This window comes from Triturus cristatus, chromosome 4_1, assembly GCF_964204655.1.
Source record: "Triturus cristatus chromosome 4_1, aTriCri1.1, whole genome shotgun sequence".
Classification (NCBI taxonomy): domain Eukaryota; kingdom Metazoa; phylum Chordata; class Amphibia; order Caudata; family Salamandridae; genus Triturus; species Triturus cristatus.
The window spans coordinates 1,041,319,397-1,041,335,686 of record NC_140585.1 but is presented as its reverse complement, the minus strand read 5'-3'; the positions used below and the strand labels follow the sequence as shown (position 1 = coordinate 1,041,335,686).

At 46.2% G+C, this 16,290-nt stretch overlaps 1 protein-coding gene across 2 annotated transcripts in view; it reads right to left on the bottom strand.

Moving 5' to 3' along the window:
* Positions 1-16,290, bottom strand: part of GSAP (gamma-secretase activating protein) — a 762,740-nt gene that overhangs the window by 383,780 nt on the left and 362,670 nt on the right. For both annotated transcript variants that reach the window (XM_085654015.1, XM_085654016.1), the window contains one exon: positions 11,681-11,724. In XM_085654015.1, the coding sequence (XP_085510141.1) occupies positions 11,681-11,724 (44 nt within the window). The remainder of the gene's footprint in view (positions 1-11,680; positions 11,725-16,290) is intronic.

Below are 16,290 nucleotides of genomic sequence, written 5' to 3'. Positions count from 1 at the left end.
TGAGACGGTCGTTGAGGTACTGAGGTCCGATGTTATGGAAGGCCTTGGAGTGCGTGAACAGCTTGAAAGTAATTCTTCATTTGACAGGGTACCAGTGGAGATGGAGTGATGTGGTTGTACCGTGGCATATCGGGGATTAGTCTGGCTGCAGCATTCTGGATGGTCTGGAGTCCGCGGAAGAGTTTTTTGTTGGTTCCGGCGTAGAGGGCTTTGCCGTAGTCCAGTCTGCTAGTGATGAGGGCATGAGTGCCCTTTTCCTGGAGTCGGAGGGGATCCACTTGAACGTTTTATGTAGTTTTCGGAGGGTGTTAAAGCATGCGGAGGAGACAGCCTTGATTTGACGATTCATGGTGAGCGAGGAGTCCAGGATGATCCCCATGTTGTGTGCAGGGTCTGTTGGGTTGGGTGGATTTTGGAGGGCGGAGGGCCCCCAGGTATTGTCACATGCAGAGGGGGTGGAGCAGAGGAGGAGGACTTTCTATTTTCTCGGAGTTAAGTTTCAGGTAGCTCTTCTTCATCCAGGTTGCGACGACTTTCATCCCTTCTTGGAAGTTGTGCCTGGTGATGTAGGGTTCCTTGGTGAGTGAGAGGATGAGCTGGGTGTCTCTGACTTAGGAAACTATGTTGAGCCTATGGTTTCTGACTATGTTTGAGAGGGGGGCCATGTAGATGTTAAAGAGGGTGGGCTGAGGGAGGAGAGACATCTGATCTCTGTTGGTTCTGCGAGGAAGGAAGCAAGTCTTATTATCTGTGTTCTGCCTCTGAGAAATGAGCGTAACCAGTCTGGGACCTTTCCTCGGATGCCAGCATCGTGGAGTCTGGGGGGCTAGTGTGTGGTGGGAGACAGTGTTGAAGGCTGCCGATAGGTCCAGGAGGATGAAGGATGCGCCCTTTGGCCTTGGTTGAGGTGGGCGTGGATGTCGTCTGTGAAGGCGAGGAGGGTGGTCTCGGTGCTGTGGTTGCTGCGGAATCTGGATTGAGAGGTGTCTAGGATGTTGTTGGCCTCAATGAAGTGTGCTTGCTGGTTGTTGATGGCCTTTTCGATGACCTTGACTGCGAAAGGAAGCAGTGAAATGAGCCTGAAGTTCTTGAGGTCCGTTGGGTCTGCGGAGAGCTACTTTAGCAGGGGGTTGAATTCAGCATGCTTCCAGTTGTCGGGGAAGGTGGCTGTCTCGAAGGAGCAGTTGATGGTTAGCTGCAGCTCGGGTGCGATGGCTGTGGCAGCCCTGTGGAAGATGTGCAGGGGTCTGAAGGTGCTCTTATGTGGATGCTCTTCATGGTCTTTAGGGTGTCTTACGTTGTGAGTAGGGTCCAGGTAAGTACAGTCTGTTGGGTGGTGTCGCTGGGAGTTGGGGTTGGGGCGGTGCAGAGTTCTTGGTCGAAGGTGTCGTAAAGCATCTTGATCTGGAGGTGAAAGGAGCTAAGTCGCAGAGGCCTTGAGAGGGAGGGATGTCAGTTGTTTCGCTGTTGGGTTTGGCAAATTCCTGTATGATGGCAAAGAGTTCATTGGAGTTGTGGGCGTTGGAGAGGATACGGTCTTGGAGGAAGTTCTTCTTTGTGGATTTGATGAGGTGGTTGTGTGCCGTGGGGGCTGTTTTGTAGGCGGAGCGTGCTTCCGGAGTTTTGCTGTTGCTCCACGTCTTTTCCAGTCATTGGCAGGAACACTTGGATTCTTGGAGCACCATGGTGAACCAGTTTCCTTTCTTGTGGTGTTCCGGAGGGGGATGAGTGTGTTAGCATAGTTGGCGATCCATTGGTGGAGGTTGCTTGCCATGGTGTTGGTGTTTGTCGTAGTTGGGGGTGGAGTGCAGGTAGGGGTGGAGGTGATGGGTTCTTCAGAGACTTTGTTCAAGATTCTGCAAGGGTGGGGGTGAGCGTGCTTGTGTGTGGTGGGTTTAGTAAAGGAGAAATGGATGTAGTGGTGGTCTATCCAGAGTAGGTCCATGGTGTGGCTGAAGAAGTTGCTGTTTCCTCCTGCCAAGATGGGGTCATGTGTGTGTCAAAGCTGTGTGCTCAGGGGCAGAGATGAGTTGCATCAGTCCAGTGTTGGTGAGGTTCTCAAGGAGAGCGGTGGTGTTTGGGTCGGTGTGGTTGTCCAGGTGGAAGTTCAGGTCTCCAAGTAGTATGTAGTCTGTGGAGGTGAAGGCATGGGATGCGATGATGTTGGCCATGACGTCTGTAGGCGAGTGTCCCGCGGAACGTCGTTCTGGGGTTGGTATGGATCTGGAAGTAGATGTGTTCCATCGGGCGCGAGACGTTGTCAGAGTAGGTGGTTGCAAATCGGAGGGAGCTTTTGTGGATGATGGCGAGATGTCCTCCTCGACAGATGGGGCAGTCTTTTCTAAGGATCTTGTATCCGTCGGGGATGCCGTTTGCAAAATTATGTGCAGAGCTTGTGTTGGTCCAGGTCTCCATGAGGAAGGCAACGTCGGGCGAGTGAGTGTTGAGGAGGTCCCAGATTTCTGCGGCGTGTCTGTGCAGGGAGCGTGCGTAAGGAGGATGCAGTTCTGTGGTTTGTGTGTGCTGGAATCCGGTGGGCTGGGGGGTACTGCTGGGGTCCAGAGGTGGGTGAAGGTGCGGCAGCAGTGACGGCAGGAGAAATGGCCTTGGGTGTTACTCAGCGTCGAGAGCTGGAAGTTGTTGCTGTGTCCTGGGTTGAGAGTGTGAACGGTGCTGGGATCCTAACAGCTGGGGGACCAGGGTCCCTGGCGCTGGTCATGGTCGGAACGCAGACGGACGCAGTTGGGCTTGCCTTCGGCATTAGGTAGGGGTCCGGGACGGTGATCAGCTGGGAGGCAGGAGCGAGAGCAACACGCAGGGGGGAGGGGCTGCGGGGGCTGCAGAAGCAGGGAGCGCAGGAAGCGAGGCTAAAGAGAGAGAAAAGGGCCGAGAAAAGAGGAAAATTAAAGAGAAAAGATGCAAGAAAAAAAGAGCAAAACATGTGGCAAGGAAAAGTGAAATGAGGCAAAAGAGAGCAGAGGACACAGAGAAATAGCAGAAGAGCTGGGTGCTCCTCCACTAGACCACCAGGGGTGAGGCGCAGGCAGGGGCCTGCGGGTGGTGGAGGAGGGCCTCGAACACCTACCTGGAAAGAGCTCGGGCTCAAGGGCAGAGCCTTAACGGTGGAGCTGCGCAGGGAGAGCAAGTGACCAGGAAGGTCGGAGGTCTAAATTGAGCATTAGTGGACCCCCTGATACAAGGACTTCAGATTTCTATGGACCAAAAGAATAAGTGGACTAAGAAGAAGACTGCTGACCTTAGAACTAAAAAGTACAACTGCCTTGGCGCCAACCCTGCCAGCCTGCCTGCTGCAGCCCACCCTCGTGGTGCAACTAATTCGTCCTGCCGCTGTTCAGACCTCAAGAAACCCAGAGGGCTGCCAGGGCCGAAGAAACTCCCTTAGAGTAGAGGAGCTACTATCCTGCAGTGCCTGCCCAGGAAGAGATAGCAATGCTCCCACAGGTCAGATCTGTCCTTCCTCCAACTGTAGGGGATGCCTGGACTGACTGGAGGCACACAACACCAACACCTGAGGTATCAGACCGCTTGCGGCAGCCAAAGCTTGTTGTGTCCAGTCCGGACACCAATGCTGAGGAAGACTGACCTGCACATCAAGGCACTTTAGGCGCAGCGAGACCCACACTGAGTGTGTCCCAGCTGTCCAGTTTGCCACCCTCTCCAGAAACCAAAGACAAAGAGTTAGTCTGTGACCGCCACCACCAGACGCCTCAAAGCACCTATGCCGGTGCACTCCAGAGCCCAAGTGAAATGAAGGTATCACTGGGGTCCCCAGCCCCACAAGAGCGGAGACCATCCTTGGATTTGCCCAGACTGGACTTTCAGTCGCTGCCTGCAGCCTCTTTCTGCAGTCCCCTCCAACCACGAAAGACTCCAGCCTCGGGTCCGGCGCCAAAAGACACCACTGCACCCGAGCCCCACAGCCCGAGGAGAAATGGACCAAGTGTCCCCACATGCCCGAGGATATCAAGGATCGAGCACCCATGTTGGTTACCCCAGACTAGTCCCCAGTCCCTGCTGGCAGACTGTAACCAGACTGCTCTCCCATTGAAGTGAATGGGACACCTCTGCAACCGGAGGCCGCAGAGCATCCCCAGCTGACCTGTTTGTATGGCCTTAGACCTTGTCCTACACTCACCTTAAGTCCTGAAGAACAGTCCCGTAAGTCGCTGCTAAGCCTCCAAATGCAATACATGTTTATCCTCTATAGGATAACATTACAGATCCAGAAGTTGCAGAGTCCATTTTGGAAAAATTTAAAAAATCATAACTCGAAAAGTACTTATCCAATTCCAATGATTTTGGTATCTAAATTTATATAAAAGCATGTATTCTTTTTTCAAATTGGTGTCAGATTTCTTGGAGTGTGTGTCTCACACTACCCTCTGATAACCCTAACTGCAAAAGAACGATGGATTTAACCCAGATCTCTTGACTGGGGGAGAATGTCTGCATTGTCAGCATTCCGTCCATAATTTGTTTGTTGTAACGCTTTTCGCCCTAAGTGGGATGGGTATTCCCAGACGTGGGACCCATGCTCACTACGCCACTGGAGTCAAGCTATCCTGGCTGATGACGGCTGATAGCCAGAAACCGGTCCTAGGATGCTTGATTCCGGTCCAGGGAAGACATGGCTTGGCAGTTCGGGCTGGACTGTTCCCATGAGGCACAGGGTCAAGACTGATTTGCATATGGCCATGTCTAAACTGGGGTGGCGTAGTGGGCAAAAGAACGATGGATTTAACCCAGATCTCTTGACTGGGGGAGAATGTCTGCATTGTCAGCATTCCGTCCATCATTTGTTTGTTGTATCCCTAACTGTTCTCCCACATAACAAAATAGAGCATTTGTGGTGTTATTTGTGCCGTCTGTAATTACTTCGGGCTTTGCCTGGACTCTTTTCACAGTGTATCTCATTTTGGGCCACTATATAGAGAGCCAGCTTCAACAGCCCTACTATAGCAGCAAAACGAAAGACTGCACTAAAAACAAGTTGACAGAGAAAGGCGACTTTTATTGTAAAAAGGGATAATGCAGCAATCAGAGCTCAGTCAGTCAATGTAAAGATCTCTACGGAAAAATTGTTGAAACCTCTGGAGAGAAAAACTCTTTAGATTAAAATATGGCAAATTTAGCTAGCATCTCCTCACAAAATACAGAGATGTTTGCAGTCCTTTCGAACTGTTAATTTGGTCTCTTAATTCCCAAATTCCTAATTATGTTACTGCAATTTGTAAAATCGCACATGGCACCTAAATTGTCCTCTATGTGTCAACTTTATGAGGATGAATAGTTTAAAAGGTTTGGCTGCAAAGATACAGGTCTTTAAGTGTTTCCTTGAAGTACAACTGGTTTGAATGGTGCAGAGAGATAGAAACTGTGCATTAATTGAGCAATGGCGTGAAAAAACTACTCCCATCTGGGGAAACTACCTGCCCCAAAAGCCAAAAGGACCTTGAAGATGGGGCCAGCACCGCCCGCACCCGCCGGTTGTTTCCGCAGCGCTAAAAAACGCATTTGGAGGAAAAAAGAAAGGGAAGCATTATTAACAGGGACTACATGTCGCAACAGCCAAAAGGACCTTGGAGGCAGGGTCAGCACTGCCTGCGCCTGCCGATTGTTCCTGCAGCGTGGTAAAGCGCATTTGGAGGTCCCTCAGCGCAGGACACCATGGGCCAGGCCTGGGCGAATTGCGAGCCAAGGGCCGCCTGCCCTTCACCTGTCAGCACCAGTAAGAGGCAAAGCAGGGCCAACCCATTAGCTCTGCAGCCTAGAGACTTTGAACATCTGTGGTAAGATCTTTAAATACCCACAGGCTTTTCCTGCACTGTTCACTTGCACCCCTGCTGGTTAGTCCACTGTCCCAGAGCTTAACACCTGAGAGGAAGGCCCACCGGGTGCCTGGGAAAACGTGCATGGAGTTTGGCCTCTTACTGACTGACTGTGTGGCATTCCTAAACGTATCTACATTCTCCTTACGGCCCCACTACAGGATGGTAACTTGTACCCTTACGTAACAGAGTGGTGAGGAGAAATTGGCAGGCACTACTAAGGACATCAAGACTTTCCCCATTTGGCATTTCCATACACTTGTGCCTGTCTGAAAAGCATAGTTAACCACTTGTTGGGGTGACTGTCTCCTTTCTAGAGTTCTAGAGTGGACATAGTGAACATTGAGCGCATAAGATCTTGGTCTGCCCTGTGTTCAGTGGATTGGGACTGGACTTCAACTTTTCTCATTGACCTTAACCTTCAGAGATATTGTACTGCCTCATTGCAATTATTGTACCAACTTCTTCCTGTGTCCCTTACATTTTCGCATAAGTTGATTTTTATTTGTTTACTACCTGGTTTACCCTTTAACAGTTTGTTGATTTTTTTGTTTGATCTTTTTATTGACATTTTATATTATTCATTACAGTAATGTTCAATACAGCTGTATGCTTTTGCCGTGTACATTGCACAATTAAAAATTCTGCAATCAGCTATAAATCAAGGTAAGCAACACGTTCCATGGATTAGTACATCCAAAAACATAAGGTCTCCTTGTCTACCCAGTGATGTCCCTGAGCAAGGTCCAGTCCCCCTTTTACCCATACACACCAGGGCGATGGATCCCACATTATGTGCTATACCAGAGGGGACCACAAAAGAATATAGGCACTCCCACATGACCTATATTTTCTCTCTATAGGCTCACAAGTGCTCTATGGGCTGCCCGTTACTGGACATAACAACTGATCATGTTAGTTTTGTCATTTTATTACATTTTTAAACTAAAACTCATTCATATTTGAATTTCTCTGATTTTACAAAAATGAAAAACATGTTTATAAAGCCACAAGAAATTCATTAGGGCAAATATACAATTGTTCCACTTAGAACTACGTCACAATTATTTTAGGGCATTGTTACATATGTCCCCTGAATCAACTACACAACCGTTCTAACCTCTCACAAAACACCACACTAACACTCTCTCATCACATACATGGTCTACCCAGCCTAAAATAGCATACACCGATGGCAGTCATGGAGAGAACACTTCAAGAGATATCAGCTATCGTGTTGCAGGCTGGGATTTCACAACAAAAAGGTCAACGCATATTTCGGTGGAGATTTTTGATTTATATCCACCTTCATCAGGACCACCCTTTTATGTATTTAAAGGTGAGTGGTAAGGGAATCAAAGATCTCTGCTGCTTCTTTGAGATGCCATTGAGGGCTCACAAGAGTTAAAAGATCAACCCAACATATCACTCCTAGGACTAAAGTTTAATACAAGAATTTATGTGGAAAGTTCATCCAACCAATAGCAATCTTATCCACGAAGGAGAAAAACTCCATCTCAGAGATGACTTCAATGTTATCAACTGTAATATTACAGTCAGTGCACTTTGTATGGCATATACCAATGCCTGAACTTATTACTGCAATGTATCTATTTCAGGTAAGAGACCTATAAGGGCACATATACACAAGTGAGGAATGCAGATTCAGAGATAGCTTCAATATTGCCGACTGAGTTATTGCAGTTGCAATATGTCAATTCCGAGTTAGGAACCTAGATGCGGCCGCAACCTGTATCAAGCACGTCTCTCAAAGCCTATTATGAGAGACATGCTTGATTCAGGACATGGCTGCATCCAGGTTCCTAACTCAGAATTGCTATATTGCAAAAATACGTCCAGGCATATGCATATGTTATACTAAATGTACCGACCGCAATAACTCAGTCGGCAATACTGAACCTATTTCGGAAACTGCGTTCCCCACTTATGTGGATATGTGCCCTTATAGGTCTCTTAGGCCCACATGCATCAAAGCAAAAACCGGTCGCAAACGGGCAGATTCTCAGAATCTGCCCCTTTACTACCGGTATTTTTGCATTTGGGATGCATCATCTTTGTCCTTCTTCTTAGGTAGCAGGTATCTCATTTTCAAGTCTGGGGAGCCACCCAACTACTAAAATAGGGGTGTTTTAGTGGAGTAGCAGGTAGGGCCAATTGACACCTTACCAGGGGTGCCTACCCCCGCTATTTTGCTTCCCTCCTGTGGGTGGGGGCATAGACCTAGCCCCGACTGGAGTCAAAATTACATCAATATCAGGCAAAAGGTGGGGGCTAACCATGTCAAAAGAGGCACTGTCTAACACCCACCCCAGCCACCACTGAGGCACGGTCCTCTGATGTCAATGTTCTGTCCTGGAACATTACTGGATTAGCCAGCAAAATTGGTTATGAGGACTGTGAGGATTTCCTAAGTAAGGTAGATATATTTTTTCCTTCAGGAGACATGGTTCACTGAGGAGATTTCTAGTGATGGGTATTATTCTCATATGATTTCTGCTTTTCCCTCCATCTCGGGCAGGGCCAGGGTGGGTTTTTCAACTTAGTTCACAGTTACCCTTGAGTGCTGTGTTAACGCAATTCCATCTGACTGTCTTTTATAACAAGCGTTTCTGTCTACATGGCCTAGTGGTCCGAGCGTTGTCTTAATCAACTTCTATAATGGGTACTTCGACGCAGACAACCTTGTTAATCTTAATGCGTTGTCTGACCTTGGTCGTGATGCACAGCTAGCTCCCATACTAAAAGGTTTTCATATCATTTTAGATGGTGATTTTAATGTCAACCTGGATCAGACTCAGGTGGAAAATGAATGTTCTGTCTTTGACTGCCTTAGCATTGGGGGCAATAGGTGTCTAAGGGACAAGGGGGAATCTCTTTTTTACACTCCCCCCCCCCCTTTTTTAGTGGACGGGGGGGGGGGGGGGGAGGGAGGTAAAGTTGGGTTTTAAATGTTTGTTCTGTTTTTCACCACCCCTACTTATTGTTTCTTCCCGTAGACCCACTCCGCTCATCTTACTTTAGTAATGTTATCTACTGCGACACTTGTTGTCTTCACTGCGCTGTCCTCTGGAAGCTGGGGGTCTTTTTGTCTTCTGTTTGAAAACCAATAAAAGATGTAAACCATAAGGGACAAGGGGGGGCCAGGCTGTCTTCCACATTAGTGTTTGATCTCCTTAACGCTGTAGAACTTCATGATCCTTTTTACAGTAGTACTGAAGCTACTTGTGAGAGGGGAATGTGCCTCAGTAATAAACTATATCTTTGTCAGTGGTGATTTGGACACAAGGAATGTGCTGCCATCAATTCCAGCCCATATAGTGATCATAGGCCCTTAAGCTATGTTTACAACTTGCGAGTCGGGAGTCATGATCTTTAAGGCTCACCCACTCATAGGTAAAGTCCCAGGGACTGCGCTTGGCTTGGAGAAATGTTGGCATGAGTGGTCTAAGAAAAATGAGCCGGAGCTACCCCCTGTGGTACTCGGCTGTGTTGACCAGTAGGGCGGCGTCTATTCCAATTGTGGAACTGGGCCAATTAGTGTGGAACCTATTGATAAAACACTGCAGACCAGGCCAAGACTAACAAAGGTGGTTTGACATACCTGTAGAATGGCGTCAACAGGGCTCAAAGAGGCACCGAGGAAATCACAGAGGGACACTATTAAAAGTGCATCAATGCAAAGTGGATTATAAGATAGCCCAACTGGTAAGATGAAAAGGAATCCAGAATGTATCATGAGGAAAGTTGGTTACAGCCTGTAAGCTAAAAGACACTAGTGCATTCTGGTCTGCAGTAGCGAACATTAAATCTAAGGGTGCAAACCCAAATACTGTTATTACATCTATTACCTAAGTGGTTTGGGTCAGCCATTTTACAGCAGCTTATGGGGCCCCAAATACTATTCTGGCCACAAAGGAGGTGACTTTGCCCCTGGCACTGGAACTTATGTTGGGGGAGGTCAGAGAAGCAACTGATAAAAGTCGCATCAATAAGGCCCTATATCTGGAAGGTGTGCCTATGGACCTATATAAATCCGTGCCAGATCTGTGGGCCCCTTTTCTGTGCAACTGTATTAACGCCATCTGCAAAACAGGCCTACCATATGGGCTTGCTTGGTTTGGCTACTAATTGCACTAGCACCTGCATAATGGCATACAATCCAAAGCAAACTAAGCTACGGGGTGTTTCGCTTCAAGGCCACCCTATTGCCCTTGCTTAGGATTTCCCCTATTTGGGTACTGTTTTTGATACGAAGGTAAACTGGGGCCCTTGCGCTGCTAAAGTTCACCTGAAATTTACCAGCTTGGTTGGATATATTTTTTATCTTGCCAGAAGCATTAGCAAAAAACCGGTGGCCCCTATGTTTGAGATTGATAGAAGAAAATGTCTCCCCACCTTCTTGTATGGTGCAGGTATTTGGAGTTATATCAATCCAAACCAGTTTCAAGAAGAACAAAATAGAGTGCTGAGGAGATTACTGGGGGTTCCAACAGCACGCTCAAACTTAATATTGTACCGCAGTTGAATACGTAGTAGATCTAATTAATCTGGCCGGTATACTTGTGGTGCTCGATATGGACTAACCCGCATGCCTCCCTTAATGATTAAATTGTCAAAGATTGTTTGTCCTGCGATAGCGGTGTAAACATTCCTTGGTTCCACCACATTTAGACCATTTTGGTAGACCTGGGTGAGTTGCATCTATTCATTGGGTCTGAGTCCATGACCAAACAAGATATAGCATTGGTAAAAATCTCTTTTAAATCGTACAGTCCTCTGTCAGGGAATATGCATTGCTATTTTGCACCCCCGAAGTGGAACCATCTCTGGAGTGGTTGGATCGCTCCTGAGACAGAATGTCATTTACCCGTTCCAGATTGGGTTTTGTGCACTGCCACCTGGGGTTCCCTTTGGACCAATTCCCCCCCTCAAAACCTATGTTATTTCATTGTGATGAATCCTCTCCTCAGAGTCTTCACAAGTAGATTAATAAACAAAAAGTGTTAAATTGAGATGTATGCAAATTCTAGAAACTGTGTTAGGTATCTAGTAACAGAATACAGATCGAACAATGTATGTAGTGGTTTTGCCAAATGGAAAATGGATAGGGTTAAGCATGCTTAGCATGGAGTGGGCCATATAATTTAATGGATGCAGTTATGAACGGCAAGCCAAGCAGTGTGATACCAATTTCTGCTGGCCTCGGGGACTCTGAAAAATATGATAAGGGACTTTTGGAGGGGACTTCTGGCAAGAAGTGTTTGATAAATTACAGGACAAAGTTATTATCTCCAGTCAGTTATGTAGGCTAGTCCTCACAGGGACCCAATTACTCAAAGGGTAAGTGCCACACAAAACCTGCTTATGGCAAAAATAGATGTGGCCCTTCCAAATCTCTCTAAGCTCTCCATGGGATAAAGAATTTTAAACTTAAAATACCTAGTTAAAAAAAGAGTCCTTTTTCAAAGACTAAAATGGCAGGAAAAAGTAGCAATGTGTTGTCAGCCTTCCACAGGTTACATGCAATTGTGTTTTAGGCCTACATATCCTTAATCAATGAGCGTGCCAAAAGAAAGAAAAACAAAAGAACAGTGTAATTTTTCATTGGTAGATCATATGATCAGATTAATTCACCTTACATAAATCAAATACATTTTTTTACCATTGCAGTTAAGAACATATTGTTAGTTATGATTTGGAAACTCCAAAACCAGTAAATTGAAACACTTTTTTAATAAGTTAAGATAACACACTTAATCCACATGAGGAGCAAATCTACTACAATTAAACAAAAGTTGAAAAATAAATACCTTAATGCGGAGGCTTTAAAGTGAATGTCAAGCGAAACATCAAGCTATTAAAAGAAAATCAACAAAACAATCAAGAATTTGTTATTGAATTTAGTTACCATTGTACTAGAGGAATAAGCCAAAGTACTAACATGAAAGTGCAACAACTAATAGGTAGTAGTGTTCCTTATAAAGGAATAACCGCACACCAGAATATTACATAGAATTATTGATTGAAAAAAATATATTTTCGGCGTATGGTTTCAATTGTTCACAGTTAGATCGGGGTGCTCAAGGCAAATCCTGACGTCTACTACCTGGAGACATCGCCAGCATGTTAAACAACATGCATACATTGAAATTTAGAAAAAGCCTGAACAGCACATCCCTGTATATTAAATTTTCAGTCCAACATTAATGTAGGTTGATCACTATATCCAAAGATTACAAGCACTCATCAGTACAGATGGGCGAGATCACTTCCATCAATCAGTAATCTCCATTGTCAAAGAATCAAACCCCTTCAGTTGACTGTCATATTTTATTGTTAAAACAGAAATCCTAGCGCACGATCTAGCCGACACGTGTTTCGTCTTACACTAAGACTTTTCAAGGCAATTGGTGTGTAACAATAATTCACGGTTGATATTTGTAGGTGACCCTCAGCAAATCATCCAGTCGAATCAAAATCACATTCGACTACGGAAAACCATGAATCTGATAAAAGCCACAGGTATCCTTGAAATAAATCGTGGTTGCACATGGAAATGTAAACCCAATGAAAAACGACACACTTCAGTCACGTTATGTCAGTATTCAGTACGACTCCCTGATACGAGTGTACATGCTGTCCCTGAACGGTATTAGGTATAACTGAACGTAAGAGGTCCCGCGAAAAAATAAGACGCGCCTAAAAATATCAACCGGGATTATTGTTATACACCAATTGCCTTGAAAAAACCACTGCAAAGGAAAAATACATATAAACTTCATTAGCTATTGTGTGTCCGTTGCTGATACTTACCTGTGGGGTGCACTTGCATTTCCCCAGTGCTGTATATTTAGGTTTCAAACTATCCATACTCCCGCAACATTGTAATTTTCCTACAAAGCACACAATTATATATGAGACACTAGGGTTGCTCTACCTCTACATTTGAATGGGTTTGTTGTTGTTTTTTTGTTTTTTTACAGTAAAGTATATGATCACACAATATGTTACATAAATGAAGGAACAGAATTATGGCCATATGAATCTGCTAATGTGCAACCACACAGAATGAGAAAATGCTCGTTCAAAATGTTAATATATTGCAAGGAAATACCTAATAAAATCCTTAGGTTTGCATTCTCCTGCCACCTAGTGTTGGGTCCACTTTGTGCAAGTTATTTTGCTTCAAAGAAGTTTTTCGAGTCACAAGGTAGAGTGACTCCTCCTGCTTACAGGGTAAGTAATATAATCCGTCCAAGGCATGTGTGGCGGTAGATACACATGCTTTGCATAGACTGTATAGCACTGCCCACTAGAAGAGGTGGCTAACCTATAGGGATCCTGTGGGTGTTGCAGTTGTTTGAAAGAGTGTATGTAGCACTGTCTGACCTACATTAACTTGTTGGTGTGCTAGAATATCCACACAATAATGTTGAGTTAAAGTGCGTGGTGTAGACCATGTAGCTGCTTTACATATATTAACTAGTGGAATATTGCCTAGGAAAGCCATAAAAGCAACCTTTTTGTGAGTCAAGTGTGCTTTAGGGGGTGTAGGTAAAGTTCTTTTGGCTTTAACGTAACATGTTTGAATGCATTTGACCATCCACCTGGCAATGCCTTATTTGGATATGGCAAAACACACAAGATGATGGACGGAATGTTGCACAATGGCAAAACATTCACCCCCAGTCACAGATCTGGGTTTAATCCATCGTTATTTTGCTCACCACGCCACCCCAGTTCAGACATGGACATATGCAAATCAGTCTTGACCCTGTGCCTCATGGCAACAGTCCATCCCGAACTGCCAAGCCATGTCTTCCCTGGACCGGAATCAAGCATCCTAGGACCGGTTTCGGGGTTTCACCCCTCTTCAGCCAGGATAGCTTGACTCCAGTGGCGTAGTGAGCACGGGACCCACGTCTGGGCATACCCTTCCCACATAGGGCGAACAGCAAAACACACAAGATGATGGACGGAATGTTGCACAATGGCAAAACATTCACCCCCAGTCACAGATCTGGGTTTAATCCATCGGGCTGGACTGTTCCCATTGGGCACAGGGTCAAGACTGATTTGCATATGGCTGGGTCCAAACTGGAATGGCATGGTGAGCAAAAAAACGATGGATTTAGGCCCAGATCTCTGTACTGGGGTGAATGTATGACATTGTTCTGCATTCTGTCCATCAACAGTTCTTTTTGTTATTTGGATATGGGATTTTAGCTTTCCTTTAAGGGGGGGGGGGGGGGATATAATAAAGTGTTGTTTGATGTTGCAAAAGTTTTTAGTCCGGTCAATGTAGTATATAAGGGCTGTTTTAACATCTAATGTATGAAGAGCCCTTTCCGAGACTGAATACGGTTAAGGAAAGACGCCAGGCAACTTAAACGATTACGGTGGAAATGAGGGCCCACCTTTGGAAGGAATTTTGTATTGGTGCGAAGGACCACCCTATTCTTGTGGATCTGGAAGAAAGGATCCTCCAATGTTAATGCCTGGAGCTCACCAACATGTCTGAATGAAGAAATGGCAATTAAGAAGGCAAATTTCCAAATCCCAGGCACTGATGGGGTCCCCACTGAGTTTTTCTCCACATACTCTACCGAATTGACTCCTCAACTGGTGAAGCTGTATAAGGCAGCCGATGACATGGGCTTCCTCCCAGTAACCACCAGGTAGGACTATTATAGACCCCATTCTGAAAACCAATAAGGAGGCTCTTCCCAAAACAGCCTACCGCCCACTCTCAGTGTTAAACACTGATAATAAAATCCTTAGTCGGATCCTTGTCACTCACCTAACGCCCCGAATGAACACGCTAGTGCATGAGGACCAAGCTGGGTTCATCCTAACCCGTAACACGGCTGGGAATATTAGATCGTTATTCACTATATAGGAGGCGAACAGAGAAGGCAGGGAAACATCTGCGATTTTTGAGGTCGACATAGAGAAAGCATTTGACATCCTAGAATGGGGCTACCTGTATGAGGTGATAACGAGCATGGGGCTGGGGGAAGAGATTAATAAAGTGGACTAGACTTCTCTATACCGAGCCTACAGCTAGAGTGCGTACAGGACGGACAATATATAGGGGATGGCTAGTAGAGCGAGGCACCAGGCAAGGTTGCCCCCTCTCCCCTCTGTTATTTACCCTGGCCATGGAGCTCCCCGCAGTCGTGGCCTGAACAGGATACCACTACCGAGAACTGAAAGCTGGCCAGGCTGCCATTACATAGCACTCAATGAGGACGACTTGCTACTGATCTTAGAAAGGGGGGGGATGAGGACTTAGTGAAATCCCAGGTCCTATTGGAGGCATTTGGCTCCATCTCAGGACTTAAGGTGAGCTGGCAAAAATCTCGACTCTTCGCAGTGATGCAGAGTGGCTGCCTCCCCCCCCCCCCCCGGTGAACTCGGAAACCAGCGGTGGGAACCTAACTGCTTACCGTATCTGGGCGTCCACATTTACCATGACTGGACAGACCTATATGAGAACATAGGGAGAACTATGTGAGGACTGAAAGCAGCTATGGAATTCTGGGGGGCCTTGCTGCTCACAGTAGCCGGCAGGATTGCACTACTCAAAATGATAGCGCTTCCCCGCCTGCTATTCTTCTTTAACACACTCCCACTGTGGATCCCCAAGCCCTTTTTCAGGGATCTGAAGATCTAGATACAAACCTTTATTTGGAGCTTTGGACACCGGAGAGTAGCTCTACTCACAATGCAACGGCCGACTGTTGCAGGTGTTATGGCGCTCCCAGATTTTGAGAATTATCATATAGCAGCACATATGCAGTGATTAGTGCAAAGTATAGCGTGGAGGCAATGACAGACGGACAGCCCAGGGTCGACTGAACCCAGCCTTACGCAAGCTTCTGCAGATATTCCTCAAGGTGAAGAGGTCAGCTAAGAACAACCCTCAAGCACTTAAAATGCATACTAGGTGCTAGCGTTGGGGTTTACAAAAAAATAGGAGTGAAGGTCCCGTGCTCGCCAGACATTCCATTAGACATGTTAAGAGCGCTTCCGCATGAGGAAAATTGGCAGACCCTGGAGTTCTAGATGGAGGCCAGGGTGACAAAAATGGGCGACCTTTATAGAGACACAGAACTACTACCATTTGAGGAGCTCTGCACTGAGTTTGGATTACCACAGGGACATTTCTCATTACATAGAGCACTCACAACAGCAATACGCAAACGCTGGAAGACAGGGTATACGGAGCCCCTATCCCAGCAGAGCTCCTACTACATAGCATTTTCAGTGGGTACCTTCAAAGCGATCTCCTACCTATACAGGGCGCTTCAGGCAGATGGATTACACCCACTGGAGGCATTATACCTGCAATGGGAGGAGGATTTGGGCTACCCAATCTGGAAAAAAGGGCTGGAACAATATACTGAGAGGAACACCT